The following is a 16,490-nucleotide window of genomic DNA, read 5'->3' on the forward strand; positions in this document are numbered from 1 at the left end:
CGTGGAACTCGCGGAGTTGACGGACTTTCTTCCTGAAGGTGCTGGAATTGAATTTCGACGCCCTGAGCGGTAACAGCGTCGTGCTAACCGCTTTGTTTCTGTGGCGCCCGTATCTCAGACCGGGGGTTTAAATCCTCTGAGTTAAGGATTCGAAGGGACTGGAATTTTTTCGCGGGATAGCGTTTTTAAAATTCCAAACACAGGCTTTATTCGTGATTTGAAAGGAACACAAAGCAAGAAAAAGGAAAACAAGAAAACAGGCCCCAACCAGTAATTCCAGGTGAGGCAACGGATTCCGATGAATCTGCCGGGGCTGGCTGTCTTGTTTGCTTACAGGGAGGACGTGATTGAACTGGAAGGAGGCGCTTTGCTGGGCGGATCGACCGTGGCTGATGTGTCCCAGCTGTCTACATGAAACGCAAGCCTGGGCAGCGCGACGTGGAGAGCAAGCTCCCTCCCCACGGCGCTGAGAGACCGATACAGTCTTGCACCAGCGGCGTCGCGAGTGCCGCCAGTCCGCATTGAGCTCAATGTAGGACTGACTGCCTGAGGGACTCCGCATTTTTCCCCTCGCGGTTTACTCCCGGAGACTTCCTCTTAAGTGGGTAGAGCGGAGGTTTGAGATCAGAGTTTCCCCTCTCCTGGGCGAGCCCCACCTGCCCGGAGCGACTGGATTTAAGGCGCCAGTAACCCGCCTCTGCCCCTTCCCCTGGGTTCCACCGGGTTTGGTAGCTAAGCCACACGTGAAGGCCCGGAGCCGGACTTGGTTGTCAGAGGCCATTTGAGACACTAGTAGCCTCCGGTGGTGGGAGCCTATCCCCACCCACGTTGAGGAACCGCTCTGGAAGGAGTATAGAGGATTCACACAAGAGGTTCTGCAGACGCTGGAGATCTCCAACACGCACACAGTGCTGGGGTAACTCAGCAGGGCAGTGGAGGAGCCATGGACAGACGTCTGAATGGGAATGGGAAATCCAATTGAGCACAACTTAACCTCCGTAACTTCCGCTATCTTCACCAGGGTCCGGATCTCCGCTTCCACAGGGGCCATTCTCTATGTGGTTTCTGCACCGATCTCCCCCGCCCCCTCCCGGTGCAAGTACATCCCCTGCCCAGTCACCTCCTCCCTCACCACCATCCAGCGGCCCACGCAGCAAATCCAGGCGAGGCAACCTGTGAATGTGCTGGGGGCTGGCTACTGTATCCGGCGTTCTCGACGTGGCCTCCTCTAAACCGGCGAGACACGATGTAGATTGGGTGGGTGGGTGGGTGGGTGGGTGGGGGGGGGGGGACGGCTTTGTCAAACACCTGCGCTCCGTCCGTAGCGAGCAGCATTTCCCGGTGGCCATTTTAATCCCTCGTCCCATTCCCATCCTGTGACACGGACAGACCCGCCAGAGTGGGAAGCTTGCAGCGACGAGGCCACTCTCTGGTTGGAGGCGCAACTCATCATATTCCTGAAGGCAAACAACAGGAATTCTGCAGATGCTGGAAATTCAAGCAACACACATCAAAGCAGGCCAGGCAGCATTTCAGTTAGTTCTGACGAAGGGTCTCGGCCTGAAACGTCGACTGTACCTCTTCCTAGAGATGCTGCCTGGCCTGCTGCGTTCACCAGCAACTTTGATGTGTGTTGCTTGATATTCCTGAAGGCACGGAAACCGATTTCTCTCTTTCTCCATCCTGCCTTTCCCCACCCTTCCTTCTGTCCTCACCTACTCATCGCCTCCCTTCTACTTCCCTTTCTCCCGTTGCCCACTCTCCTTCCCAACAGGAGATTCCTCCTTCTCCAGACCTTTGCCTTTTTCACCTATCACCTCCCAGTTTCTCACTTCCACCCTCTCCCCCACCCACCTTCCCCTTCCTTTGTCTCACCTATCACCGGCCAGCTTGCCCTCCCTCCCCTTCTCTCCCCACCGCCCCACACCCCCACACCTTTTCCTGCCCGGTCCTGATGAAAGGTCTCAGCCAGAAACGGCGACCGTTTCCTTAAAATCTTTTTTTTGGAAACTGAATTTAACAAACTAAATCTGTTTAATTATAATCATAAAACATTTACGCTGTTCCAAGTGTAAAATGCGCCGGAGGAAGTTTCTGGACGGGAAAAGGATCCGGGAGAGTTGACCACGTCCCGCCGATTGGTGAAGAAAATTCCCAGTCTTTCCCGATTTGGACGCGATTTTGACTTGATGGACGGAAGGCCGGACCAATGAACGAGCGGGTTCAGGAGGTGGACTAATGAGAGGAAGGCAGGGCGGGACCTCCGGCGCGGGGGCGTGGTTAAAGTTTGCCGAGAGAGCCGGACTGAAGTTTTTTGTTGTTGTGTCGGAGGGAGGGGCGGCGGGAGATGAAGGGTCGTCCTGGGGCGGCCGGCGGTGCGGAGGGGCCGCCCGCAGTCTGGTATGTAGAGGGGGAACGGGGAGAGTGGGAGGGGGAGAGGAAGAGGAAGGGGGCGGTGGGTGGGGGAGAGTGAGGGGGCAGTGAACGAGAGGTTGGACACTTTGGTTGTGGGTCACTCGAGCGGCGCAGCTGAAGGGAGATCTGATAGAGGCTTTTTAAGATTATGAGAGGCGTAGACTGGGAGTATCCTTTTCCGGCGGTTGAACTATCTAATGCCAGAGGGCATGTATTTAAGGTAAGAGAGCGAATTTCAAAGGAGACGTGAGGGGCAAGTTTTTTTTAACACGGAGAGAGGAAGGTGCCTGGGATGAGCTGTCTGGGGTGGCGGTAAAGGCAGATACATCGGAGACTTTTCAGAGACGTTTCGGTAGGCAGATGAATGTAAGGATACGGACGTTGTATAGGCGGCAGAGATTAGTTAGCTAATGCAATTGTTTCAGTAAAGCATTGTGGGCCGAAGGGCCTGTTTCTGTGCTGTACTGGCCTCTGGCCTATGGGTGGGGGAAACCGGGGAGGGGGGTATTATACTCTGTTTGTTTAGCTCTGAGATAGAGTGCCGAATAGACCCTTCTGGCCTTCGAGCCGCGCCACCCAGCAATCCCTCAGGTTAACCCTAGCCTAACCACAGGACAATTTGCAAAGGCCGCTTTGGGACCGGGGAGGAGAGCGGAGCACCCGCAGGAAACCCACGCGGTCACAGGGAGAACGTACAAACTCCTCACGGGATTTTGTCCCACATTGCTGGTACAGTGCTGTAAAGCATTGTGCTAACCAGTGCAGTACTGATTGAGTGAGGGGTAGTGAATGGGGGGGGGGAGAGTGAGGGCAAGGGTATATTGGGGGGGCTGCCCTCCTGAAGGATGTGGTGTTTGGGAGTGTGGACCCCCCCAACTGCCTGAGTAAAGGGGAAGGTGGGACACACTACCCTCTCTCTTCAAGGCAGGGTTTGTAGGTATAAGGTGGAGGGGTCCCCTGAGGAGGGAACAGGGCAACTAATGGCTGAGTTCCTTGTTGGCCTTTCGGGGAAGAGGCACTACCTTGGGTGGGGGCCCAGTGTGGAGTACTCCCTCCCTCTCCGTTCCTTCCATGGGCATTTGCACCCCCCCCAAAAGGGAGGCTGGTCACCATTTCAGACAGATGTACAGTGGTTTCTCCTCTGGCCGATGGCAAAGCCCCGAGTCTGGTTGCCTATCACTGACATCGTGTTGAGAAATGCTTTGTTTCATGTCAGTTGTATGTTTTAAAAAAACATTCCTGCTGGTTACAGAACAGATGAGGCGTGTGGTACCAGGCAGGTTCATGGGCTCGGAAATCTGATGAGAGAGGGGGAGAAGCTGTTCCCAAAATAGGGGGTGTCTTTGGGCTCCTGTGCCCCTCCCTGTAGGCAGCAAGGAGAAGAGGGCACGTCCTGGGTGATGGGGGCCGTCAGTGATGGACGCTGTCCCCCGAGGCATTGCCTTTTGAAGATATCCTCCATGGTGGGAAAGTTTGTGCCTATGTCGGAACTGGCTAGACATGGAGCATTACAGCACGGTAATGTTCGGCCCACGGTATTGTGTCAATCTACTCCAATATCAATCTAACCCTCCCCTCCTACATAACCCTCCCTGTTTATATCATCCGTAGAAGAGTTTCTTAAATGTCCATAATGTAGCTGCCTCTAACACCACCAATGGTGGTGTTCCACACACCCACCACACTCTGTTTTAAAAATCCTAACCTATCATGGCACCCCCTATACTTTCCTCATATCGCCCCTCATTATGACCAGGTCATCTCTGGGAAAAGTCTCTGACTGTCTACTTGATCTGCGCCTCTAATCATCTTGTCCACCCGATCTGGCCCTCTGGTCGTCCCGTCCACCCGATCTGGCCCTCTGGTCGTCCCGTCCACCCGATCTGGCCCTCTGGTCGATCTCATTCTCTTATCTTGTACATCTGATCTGTGCAACCTGTCATCTGGTCCAATTAAGTGGCTGCCTCAATTAGCAAAAGTTTCATGGAAATAGTTCAAAAAGTATTTTTTTTTAAAAAAAGCAAACAGAGCAATTCTGAAGGCATATGAGATATATATATTCTGAACAAGTATTCAAAAATTAGTGGGAAGTTAGAGGATTGGGAAGCTTTTAAAAACCACCAGAAGTCAACTAAAAAGTCATTGAGGGAAAGATGCAATACATGGTTAAGCTAGCCACTAATATCAAAGAGGAGACCAAAATCTTTTTCAGATCTATAAAGAGAGGTGAGAGTAGATATCGGACAGCTGGAAAACAATGCTGGAGAGGTGGAAATTGTGGATGAACTGAATGAGTTTTGTGCATCAGGTCGTCACCGTGGAAGATATTAACAGGATGGTGGAAGTTCAAGAGTGTAGGGGGGGCAGAGGTGAATGAAGTTACCATTACTAGGGAAGAAGGTGCTTGGGAAACTGAAAGGTCTGAAGGTAGATAAGTCACCTGGACCAGATGGTGCACACCCCAGGGTTCTGAAGGAGGTGGCTGAGGAGATTGCGGAGACATTACAAATCTTTCAAGAATCACTAGACTCTGGAATGGTTCTGGAGGACTGGAAAATTGGAAATGTCACTCCACTCTTCAAGAAGGGAGGAAGGCAGAAGAAAGGAAATTATGGGTCAGTTTGTCTGACCTCAGTGGTTGGAAAGATGTTGAAGCCGATTATTAAGGATGAGGTCTCAGGGTACATGATAAAATAGGCCGTAGTCAGCATGGTTTCATCAAGGGAAATCTTGCCTGACAAATCTGTTTCAATTTTCTGAGGAAATAACAAGCAGGGGAGTGAGTGGATGTTGTTTATTTGGGTTTTCAGAAGGCCTTTGACAAGGTGCCACACAAGAGGTTACTGAAACTAGGTACGCATGACAGGAAAGATTCTAGCATGGATACAGCAGTGGCTGATTTTGCAGGAGGCAAAAGGTGAGAATAAAGGAAATCTTTTCTGGTTGTCTACTGGTGACTTAGTGGCGTCTGTGGTGGGACCAATTCTTTTTACCTTGTATGTCAATGATTTTGGGTGATGGTTTGATGGGTTTATGGTCAAGTTTTCAGACAATACGAAGATAGGTTGGAGGAGTAGGTAGTTTTGAGGAAGCAAGGAGGCTGCAGAGGACAAAGACAGGTTGGGAAAATGGGCAAAGAAGTGGTAGATGGAATACAGTGTTGGGAAGTGTATGGTCATGGACTTCGGTAGAAGGAACCAAAGCGTAAACTATTTTCTAAACAGGGAGAAAACTCAAAAATCAGATTTGCAAAGGGACTTGGAAGTCCTTGTGCAGGATTCCCGAAAGGTTAACTTGCAGGTTGAGTCTGTGGTAAGGAAGGCAAATGCAATGTTAGCATTCATTTCACGAGGACTAGAATATAAAAGCAAGGATGTATTGTTGAAGTTTATAAGGTACTGGTGAGGCCTCACTTGGTCCCTTATCTGAGGAATGATGGCTGATGTTGGAGAGGGTCCAGAGGATGTTCACGAGAATGATTTCGGGAATGAAAGGGTTATCGTATGAAGTGTGTTTGATGGCTCTGGAATTTAGAAGAATCAGGGGTGACCGAACTGAAATCTACCGAATGATGAAAGGCTTTGATAGAGTGGATGTGGAGAGGACACAGCCTCAGAATAGAAGGTCACCCCTCTTAGAATGGAGGTGCGGAGGAAATTCATTAGCCAGAGAGTGGTGAATCTGTGGAATTTGTTGCCACGGCGAGCTGTGGAGGCTAAGTGATTGAGTGTATTTAAAGTGCAGTTTGATAGGTTCTTGATTAGTCAGGGTGTGAATGGTTGCAGAGAGAATGCAGGTGAACAGGGTTGAGAGGGAAATGGTTTCGGGCACATTTAATGGGCCAATTGGCCTAATCCTGCTCCTGTCTCATATGGTCTTGTGGAGGAACAATTTGTACATTTAAATGAAATATGTTGAACACTACTGATACGACTTCAGAACTATAAAACTGTAAATTAGTTCCTAATAATTATTGACAGGAATGCATCCAGTGTACGCTGCCGTGTTCTTCTGACTGACTGTAAATGAACGAAATCAGCTCAGATATCTAGTGCCTTCATACAAAGCTTTCAACCTCCAAATCTTCATTTCCATTGTCAGTACCTTCAAATTCTTTGTAGCTCCTAACTTGCTGAAGCGTTCTTCAATTATGTGAAGAACAAAAGGTTGACAGGAGTGAAGGTAGGACCGATTAGAGATAAAGGTGGGAAGATGTGCTTGGAGGCTGTGGAAGTGAGCGAGGTCCTCAATGAATACTTCTCTTCATATTCACCAATGAGTGGGAACTTGATGACGGTAAGGACAATATGAGTGAGGTTGATGTTCTGGAGCATGTTGATATTAAGGGAGAGGAGGTGTTGGAGTTGTTAAAATACATTAGGACAGATAAGTCCCTGGGGCCTGACGGAATATTCCCCAGGCTGCTCCACGAGGCGAGGGAACAGATTGCTGAGCATCTGGCTAGGATCTTTATGTCCTCGTTGTCCACGGGAATGGTACCAGAGGATTGGAGGGAGGTGAATGTTTTCCCCTTGTTCAAAAAAGGTAGTTGGGATATTCCGGGTAATTATAGACCAGTGAGCCTTGCGTCTGTGGTGGGAAAGCTGTTGGAAAAGATTCTTAGAGATAGGATCTCTGGGCATTTAGAGAATTATGGTCTGATCAGGGACAGTCAGCATGGCTTTGTGAAGGGCAGATCGTGTCTAACAAGCCTGATAGAGCTCTTTGAGGAGGTGACCAGGTATATAGATGAGGGTAGTGCAGTGGATGTGATCTATATGGATTTTAGTAAGGCATTTGACAAAGTTCCACATGGTAGGCTTATTCAGAAAGTCAGAGGGCATGGGATCCAGGGAAGTTTGGCTAGGTGTATTCAGAATTGGCTTGCCTGCAGAAGGCAGAGGGTGGTGGTGGAGGGAGTACATTCAGATTGGAGGATTGTGACTAGTGGTGTCTCACAAGGATCTCTTCTGGGACCTCTACTTTTCGTGATTTTTATTAACGACCTGGATGTGGGGGTAGAAGGGTGGGTTGGCAAGTTTGCAGACGACACAAAGGTTGGTGGTGATGTAGATAGTGTAGAGGATTGTCAAATATTACAGAGAGACATTGATAGGATGCAGAAGTGGGCTGAGAAGTGGCAGATGGAGTTCAACCCGGAGAAGTGTGAGGTGGTACACTTTGGAAGGACAAACTCCAAGGCAGAGTACAAAGTAAATGGCAGGATACTTGGTAGTGTGGAGGAGCAGAGGGATCTCGGGGTACTGTGGAGTACTGTGTCCAGTTCTGGTCGCCTCACTATAGTAAGGATGTGGAAGCATTGGAAAGGGTACAGAGGAGATTTACCAGGATGCTACCTGGTTCAGAGAGTATGCATTATGATCAGAGATTAAGGGAGCTAGGGCTTTACTCTTTGGAGAGAAGGAGGATGAGAGGAGACATGATGGAGGTGTACAAGATAATAAGAGGAATAGATAGAGTGGATAGCCAGAGCCTCTTCCCCAGGGCACCACTGCTCAATACAAGAGGACATGGCTTTAAGGTAAGGGGTGGGAAGTTCAAGGGGGATATTAGAGGAAGGTTTTTTACTCAGAGGGTGGTTGGTGCGTGGAATGCACTGCCTGAGTCAGTGGTGGAGGCAGATACACTAGTGAAGTTTAAGAGACTACTAGACAGGTATATGGAGGAATTTAAGATGGGGGGTTATATGGGAGGCAGGGTTTGAGGGTCGGCACAACATTGTGGGCCGAAGGGCCTGTACTGTGCTGTACTATTGTATGTTTATGTTTGAAATTGTTTCATTTTTACTCCCGGCTGATTCTGGCATTTTCAAGCCTGAATGCCTGAAACTGCAGTGAGCAGAACAGTTCTGAATTGTCTTGCTGCTTATTTCTGACTGACTAGTAGTGACAAAAATTACTGCTTTTTGAACGCAAGCACACACAGCTGACATTGTTTAAAAACTGTTTGCTCTGAGCACAGTGTAGTGACTAATGGCCACACAAGCGCATGTGATTGCTGCATCCCCGGTTAAGCAGCACAGTGTCCTAAATAAAGAGAAGGAATTCTGGCAATTTTCATGATTAGTTTTTTTTAAAGAGTTGTCCCAAATGAACTCGTGTCCTGATGAACTGCAGGCAAAGTTACCCGGAATCCACTGCATTGCGAAGGTACAGAATGTCTGTTTCTGTCCCGTCATGATGCTGAAAAATTAATTTGCGCCTTTATATCGAGCAGACTAGATTACTGTGATCCACGTTGTACCAGCCTTCCAATGCAATCTATTGACAAACTTCAACTCATTGCTAGACACTTAAACAAAATTATGATGAGGGAACAGGTCACTCCCATCCAAACTCCCTCTCCCATCAATACTACTCCACATTGGCTTTCTGTACAGTATCTCTTAAAATTGATTTTAAAGTTCTCTTACTTGTTTTTCAAGCTCTCAGTAATCTGGGCCAGAGTACATCACAGAATCCTTTTCATTTAATAATCTTGTTCGATCTCAGGTCATCTTCCGCTGGTCTCTGAATTTAAACCATCTCCCTCAAAAGATGACTGGCAGCTCAGCTTTATTGAACTACGCTCTAAAACTGTGGAACTCAATACCTAAAGCTATAAGACAAGCAGACTCAGTTATCAGCTCTAAGCCTATTTATTTAGTCATAGTCATGCTTTATTGATCCCGGGGGAAATTGGGTTTTGTTACAGTTGCACCATAAATAATAAATAGTAATAGAACCATAAATAGTTAAATAGTAATATGTAAATTATGAAATAAGTCCAGGACCAGCCTATTGGCTCAGGGTGTCTGACCCTCCAAGGGAGGAGTTGTAAAGTTTGATGGCCACAGGCAGGAATGACTTCCTATGACGCTCTGTGTTGCATCTCGGTGGAATGAGTCTCTGGCTGAATGTACTCCTGTGCCCACCCAGTACATTATGTAGTGGATGGGAGACATTGTCCAAGATGGCATGCAACTTAGACAGCATCCTCTTTTCAGACACCACTGTGAGAGAGTCCAGTTCCATCCCCACCACATCACTGGCCTTACGAATGAGTTTGTTGATTCTGTTGATGTCTGCTACCCTCAGCCTGCTGCCCCAGCACACAACAGCAAACATGATCGCACTGGCCACCACATTTAACCTTCCTTTAATGAGCATCTTTTTTCTTTTATCTTTATTTTCATATTTGTGCTTTTATCCGAAAGCACTTTGAATGACATCACCTGCATGAGAAGTGCTCTGTAATTATGCTCCCTGCAACCGTGAATCTCGGATGTATATGATGACATACATACCCACTCTGATAATAAGTTTACTTTGAAATCTCAAACTCTGAATGAGCTTGCTGCCTTTGTGATCTGTGCAGTTAGTGAAGCGGTTTGATTAGCCAGTAGTCTGTGTGAGGGTTGGTCGCTATTTTTACCGTGCCTTGTGTATGGGGCTCTCCCTCTCCCACTCCCCTCTCTGTGGCGTGCGCGAGGGGTTGTGACTGGTGCTATAGGAGTGTTCAGGCTGCGTGTTCGCCTGTGGTTGGCGGAGTCCCGCTGCCGGTGCTGAGGAGGCTACGTAGCGATCGCACCAGACTCACCACCAATTACTCTTCCCAAGCAGTGAGGCTGATCAACACCTCCACCCACAAACCCACTCCTCCACACGACTTAATCCTTTCCTGTCAGAGTCACCTTGCATACAGACACTCCTGTGCCTAGTGTCACTTTATGGACATACAGTCGATCCAAAGCTCTCTTCCATGAGTATTTCTATCCATTGCATTTTGTATTATAGTGTTCCTTATCATGTTGTACTGCAAGGTAACAATAATTTTGTTCTCTACGCGTGTGTACAGGAAATAACATGAAACAATCTTGAATCTTGGGTTAGGGAGAGAGCAGGACCTGTCTCTGCCTGCTCCACTGGCAATGATCCTCATTCCGATCTCTCACATGAATCGGATTCCTGGAATCCTGCCTGCGAGCCCTGAAATTCGTCCTGGCCGTGACTGGGAGCTCCAGCAGTGAGCTGAACCGGGAGACTGTAGATGGTTCCTGGGTATCAACAGATGTGAAGATCTATCCTGGGAAATTACAAGTTCTAGTGGGAGTTTAAGATTTGGTCTGTCACCAAAGATGCTCACAAATTTCTACAGATGTACCTTGGAGAGTGTTCTGACAGGCTGCTTCACCGTCTGTGTGGGGGGGCCATTGCACAGGTCTAGGTAAAGCTGCTGGTTAGTGTGGCACCTCACAGTATCAGTGACCCGGGTTCAGTTTCATCACTGCCGCTAAGGAGTGTGTATGATCTCCCCGAGACGCACGGGTTTCCTCCGGGTGCTCTGGTCTCCTCTCCGTTTGGCACAGACATGGGACATCTGCAGAGGTGAGAGTCTCAGTGAACTGATCAGGTTACGAGCGGGACTCGTGCTGGAGGATTCGCAGATGGGGGAGGGGATTACTGTGTGGTGAGTGTCCGTTTGCAGTGGTCAGGTTACGAGTCGGGGGACTCGTGCAGGAGAGTTCGTGGATGGGGGAGGGAATCATTCTGTTGTGAGAGTCCTATTGCTCTTATCAGGTTACGGAGTGGGGACTCGTACAGGAGAATTCATTGATGGGGGAAGGGATTATTTTGCAGTGGTGAGAGTCATATTGCTCTGTTCAGGTTAAGAGCAGGGAATTGTGTAGCAGACATCCCATGGTTAGGGGAGGGGGAGGAGTTTCCCAAATTTAACCAACGACGACCTCCATCCCAGGAGAGAGAGAGAGGGTGATTCCAGCAGCCCCTCACCTAATCCCTGTCTGCCCTGGGGAGTGGGGGGGGAGGTGTGGGATCTCGACTGTTAGCATTCATTTTGAAAAAAACTAAAGTGTGATTCTGACTGAGGCTTTACAAGGTATTGGGGAGAGTCCTGAGGCGGTTTAGAAGAATGATCCCAGGAATCAAAAGGGTTAATGTATGAGGAGTGTTTGACTCGGACTCACTGGAGTTTAGAAGAATGGTGGGGTGGGGAGATCTGATTGAAACCCATCCAATATTGAAAGGCCTGGATAGAGGGGTGGAGGACAGCCTCAGAACTGAGGGACATCCATGAAGACTAGAGGAATTTCTTTCGGTAGAATGTGGTGAATCCATCACCACAGGTAGTTGTGAGGCCAAGTTATTCGGTCCAGTTAAAGCGGTGGCTGATCAGTCAGAGGTTACGAAGAGAAGAGGGAATGGGGTTGCGAGGGGTAATACATCAGCCATGGTCTAATGGAGCAGACTGACAGGCAGAATGGCCTAATTCTGCTCTTAGGGAATGAGACAGTGCAGGGAACACTTGGTATCCAGCAATCACAATGCCAGTAGTTTCAAAGTAAATGTACAAGATGTTAGGTCTGGTCCATGGGTTGAGATTGTAAATTGGAGAAAGGTCAATTTTGATGCTGTCAGAAAGGATCTCGTAAGTGTGGACTGGGACAGGCTGTTTTCAGGCCAAAGTAAGGGCACAGGGCCTTCAGAAACAAAATCTCAGAGAACAAAGTTTGTATATGCCTGTCAGGGTAAAAGGTAAAGATAACAGGTGTCGAGAGCCTTGGCTTTCAAGAGATATTGAGGGCCTGGTTTTAAAAAAAAGAGGAGGTGCATGGCCGGTAGGAACAAAGGAGGTGCTTATGGAGTACGTATAAGAAATCAGGAGGGCTAAAAGAGGCATGAAGTTGCTCTAGCAGACAAGGTGAAGGAGAATCATAAGACTAAAAGATGGAGGAGTAGAATTAGGCCATTTGGCCCATTGAGCCTGCTCTGTCAATCTCATCATCACTGATCCAATTTTCCTCTCAGCCCCAACCTCCTGCCTTCTCCCTGTATCCCTTCATGCCCTGACCAATCTAGAATCTGTCAAACTCTGCCTTAAATATACATAAAGACTTGGCCTCCACAGTTTCCTATGACAAAGAATTCCACAGATGCACCACTCTCTGGCTAAAGAAATTCCTCCTAATCTAATCTCAGTTCTAAATGGACGTCGCTCTATTCTGAGGCTGTGCCCTCTGGTCTTAGACTCTCCCACTATAGGAAACATCCTCCACATCCACTCTATTGAGGGCCTTTCAATGTTCAATAGGTTTCAGTGAGGTCCCCCCTCATTCTGCCGAATTCAAGTCAAGTCACTTTTTATTGTCATTTCGACCATAACTGCTGGTACAGTACACAGTAAAAACGAGACAATGTTTTCCAGGACCATGGTGCGACATGAAACAATACAAAAACTAAACTGAACTACGTAAAACAACACAAAACTACACTAGACTACAGACCGACCCAGGACTGCATAAAGTGCACAAAACAATGCAGGCATTACAATAAATAATAAACAAGACAATAGGCACAGTAGAGGGCAGTAGGTTGGTGTCAGTCCAGGCTCTGGGTATTGAGGAGTCTGATGGCTTGGGGGAAGAAACTGTTACATAGTCTGGTTGTGAGAGCCCGAATACTTCGGTGCCTTTTGCCAGATGGCAGGAGGGAGAAGAGTTTGTATAAGGGGTGCGTGGAGTCCTTCATAATGCTGTTTGCTTTACGGATGCAGCGTGTGGTGTAAATGTCTGTGATGGCGGGAAGAGAGACCCCGATGATCTTCTCAGCTGACCTCTCTATCCGCTGCAGGGTCTTGCGATCCGAGATGGTGCAATTTCCGAACCAGGCAGTGATGCAGCTGCTCAGGATGCTCTCGATACAACCTCTGTAGAATGTGGTGAGGATGGGGGGTAGGAGATGGACTTTTCTCAGCCTTCGCAGAAAGTAGAGACGCTGTTGGGCTTTCTTGGCTATGGAGCTGGTGTTGAGGGACCAGGTGAGATTCTCCACCAGGTGAACACCAAGAAATTTGGTGCTCTTAACGATCTCTACGGAGGAGTCGTCGATGTTCAGCGGAGAGTGATCGCACCGTGACCTCCTGAAGTCAACAACCATCTCTTTTGTTTTAAGCAATACACATCAAAGTTGCTGGTGAACACAGCAGGCCAGGCAGCATCTCTAGGAAGAGGTACAGTCGACGTTTCAGGCCAAGACCCTTCATCAGGACTAACTGAAGGAAGAGTTAGAGATTTGAAAGAATCTCCTTTGTTCACATTCAGAGACAGGTTGTTGGCTCTGCACCAGTCCGTCAGCCGCTACACCTCCTCTCTGTATGCTGACTCATCGTTCTTGCTGATGAGACCCACCACAGTCATGTCATCGCGAACTTGGTGACGTGGTTCGAGCTGTGTGTTGCAGCACAGTCATGGGTCAGCAGAGTGAACAGCAGTGGACTGAGCACACAGCCCTGGGGGGGCCCCGTGCTCAGTGTGATGGCGTTGGAGATGCTGCTTCCAATCCGGACTGACTGAGGTCTCCCAGTCAGGAAGTCTAGGATCCAGTTGCAGAGGGAGGTGTTCAGGCCCAGTAGGCTCAGCTTTCCAATCAGTTTCTGAGGAATGATTGTGTTGAATGCTGAACTGAAGTTTATGAACAGCATTCGAACGTACGTGTCTTTTTTGTCCAGGTGGGTTAGGGCCTGGTGGAGGGTGATAGCAATGGTGTCGTCTGTTGAACGGTTGGGACGGTACGTGAACTGCAGGGGATCCAGTGAGGAGGGCAGCAGGGTCTTGATGTGTCTCATGACGAGCCTCTCGAAACACTTCATGATGATGGATGTGAGTGCAATGGGACGGTAGTCATTGAGACAGGACACTGAAGACTTCTTTGGCACGGGGACGATGGTGGTGGCCTTGAAGCACGTAGGAACAATGGCGCTGCTCAGGGAGATGTTGAAGATGTCAGTGAGAATCTCAGCTAGCTGGTCTGCACATCCTCTGAGCACTCTGCCAGGAATATTGTCCGGTCCAGCAGCCTTCCCTGGGTTGACCCCGCACAGGGTTCTCCTCACATCGGCCACGGTCAGACACAGCACCTGGTCATTTGGAGGAGGGGTGGTCTTCCTCGCCGCCGTGTCATTTTCCACCTCAAACCGAGCGTAGAAGTTGATCAACGCATCTGGGAGGGAGGCATCAGCAGCACAGGGAGGTGGTGTTGTCCTGTAGTTGGTGATGTCCTGAACGCCCTTCCACATGCGCCGCGTGTTGCCGCCGTCCTGGAAGTGGCTGTGGATTCGCTGGGCGTGTGCACGCTTTGCCTCTCTGATGTCCCGGGACAGTTTGGCCCTCGCTGTTGTTAGGGCTGCCTTGTCGCCGGCTCTGAAGGCGGAGTCACGGGACCCCAGCAGTGTACACACCTCCACGGTCATCCATGGCTTCTGGTTAGCGCGTGTAGTGATGGTCTTGGTCACGGTGATGTCATCGATGCACTTGCTGATGTAGCCAGTCACTGATGCCGTGTACTCCCTTAAGTCAGAGTCATACTTTACTGATCCCGGGGGAAATTGGTTTTCGTTACAGTTGCACCATAAATAATAAATAGTAATAGAACCATAAATAGTTAAATAGTAATATGTAAATTATGAAATAAGTCCAGGACCAGCCTATTGGCTCAGGGTGTCTGACCCTCCAAGGGAGGAGTTGTAAAGTTTGATGGCCACAGGCAGGAATGACTTCCTATGACGCTCTGTGTTGCATCTCGGTGGAATGAGTCTCTGGCTGAATGTACTCCTGTGCCCACCCAGTACATTATGTAGTGGATGGGAGACATTGTCCAAGATGGCATGCAACTTAGACAGCATCCTCTTTTCAGACACCACCGTCAGAGAGTCCAGTTCCATCCCCACAACATCACTGGCCTTACGAATGAGTTTGTTGATTCTGTTGGTGTCTGCTACCCTCAGCCTGCTGCCCCAGCACACAACAGCAAACATGATAGCACTGGCCACCACAGACTCGTAGAACATCCTCAGCGTCGTCAGGTAGATGTTAAAGGACCTCAGTCTCCACAGGAAATACAGATGGCTCTGACCCTTCTTGTAGACAGCCTCAGTGTTCTTTGACCAGTCCAGTTTATTGTCAATTCGTATCCCTAGGTATTTGTAATCCTCCACCATGTCCACACTGACCCCCTGGATGGAAACAGGGGTTACCAGTGCCTTAGCCCTCCTCAGGTCTACCACCAGCTCCGTAGTCTTTTTCACATTAAGCTGCAGATAATTCTGCTCACACCATGTGACAAAGTTTCCTACCGTAGCCCTGTACTCAGCCTCATCTCCCTTGCTGATGCATCCAACTATGGCAGAGTCATCCGAAAACTTCTGAAGATGACAAGACTCTGTGCAGTAGTTGAAGTCCGAAGTAGTTGAAGTTGGTAGAGTCGCCATCGGTTGCAGCCTCCCTGAACATGTGCCAGTCAGTGTGCTCAAAGCAGTCTTGAAGAGCAGACAACACACATCAAAGTTGCTGGTGAACGCAGCAGGCCAGGCAGCATCTCCAGGAAGAGGCACAGTTGATGTTTCGGGCCGAGACCCTTCGTCAGGACTAACTGAAGGAAGAGTGAGTAAGAGAAGGCTGGCCAGGTTTTCACCTGCTTCTGAACTGGTCTGGAGCGTCTGACGAGCGGTCTGTATGCTGGGATTAGCGTAACAGAGATGAGGTCTGAGTAACCGAGGTGGGTGTGGGGCTCCGCCCGGTACACGTCGGGAATGTTTGTGTAAACAAGGTCCAACGCGTTCTCCCCTCTCATTGCAAAGTCCACGTTCTGATGGAATCTGGGGAGCACTGACTTAAGGTTCGCGTGGTTAAAATCTCCGGTGACAAGAAACAGTCCATTAGAGTGTGTGTTCTGCAGTTCGCTGATAGCCCCATACAGTTCACAGAGTGCTGGGGGAAATGTAGACACCGACTACAAGGACAGTGAATACAGGCCGAGAGCCATCAAACACTCTTCATCTGACAAACCATTAAATCCTGGAATCATTTTTGTGAACCTCCTTTGAACCCTCTCCAGTTTCAGCACATCCTTTCCAAGATAAGGGCCCCAAAACTGGTCACAATACTCCAAGTGAGGCCTGGCCAGTGCTTTATAAAGTCTCAACATTACAGTGTTGTTTTTATATTCTGGTCGTATGGAAATGAATGCTAACATTGTATTTGCCTTCCTCACCACTGACGC

The 16,490-nt window shown here is 48.9% G+C and overlaps 1 protein-coding gene across 2 annotated transcripts in view; it reads left to right on the forward strand.

Moving 5' to 3' along the window:
* Positions 1-2,299: 2,299 nt before the first annotated feature.
* The window catches only part of LOC134346485 (calmodulin-regulated spectrin-associated protein 3-like), a 28,440-nt gene continuing 14,249 nt past the window's right edge, over positions 2,300-16,490 (forward strand). Inside the window, exon 1 of one of the 2 annotated variants that reach the window (XM_063047861.1) lies at positions 2,300-2,400. In XM_063047861.1, coding sequence (XP_062903931.1) covers positions 2,348-2,400 — 53 coding nt within the window. In that variant the 5' untranslated portion in view covers positions 2,300-2,347. Of the gene's footprint in view, positions 2,401-2,494; positions 2,636-16,490 lie in introns of those variants that run through there. The other variant, XM_063047862.1, reaches the window with a different exon arrangement.

Source organism: Mobula hypostoma, chromosome 5 (assembly GCF_963921235.1).
Source record: "Mobula hypostoma chromosome 5, sMobHyp1.1, whole genome shotgun sequence".
In the NCBI taxonomy this organism is placed as follows: domain Eukaryota; kingdom Metazoa; phylum Chordata; class Chondrichthyes; order Myliobatiformes; family Myliobatidae; genus Mobula; species Mobula hypostoma.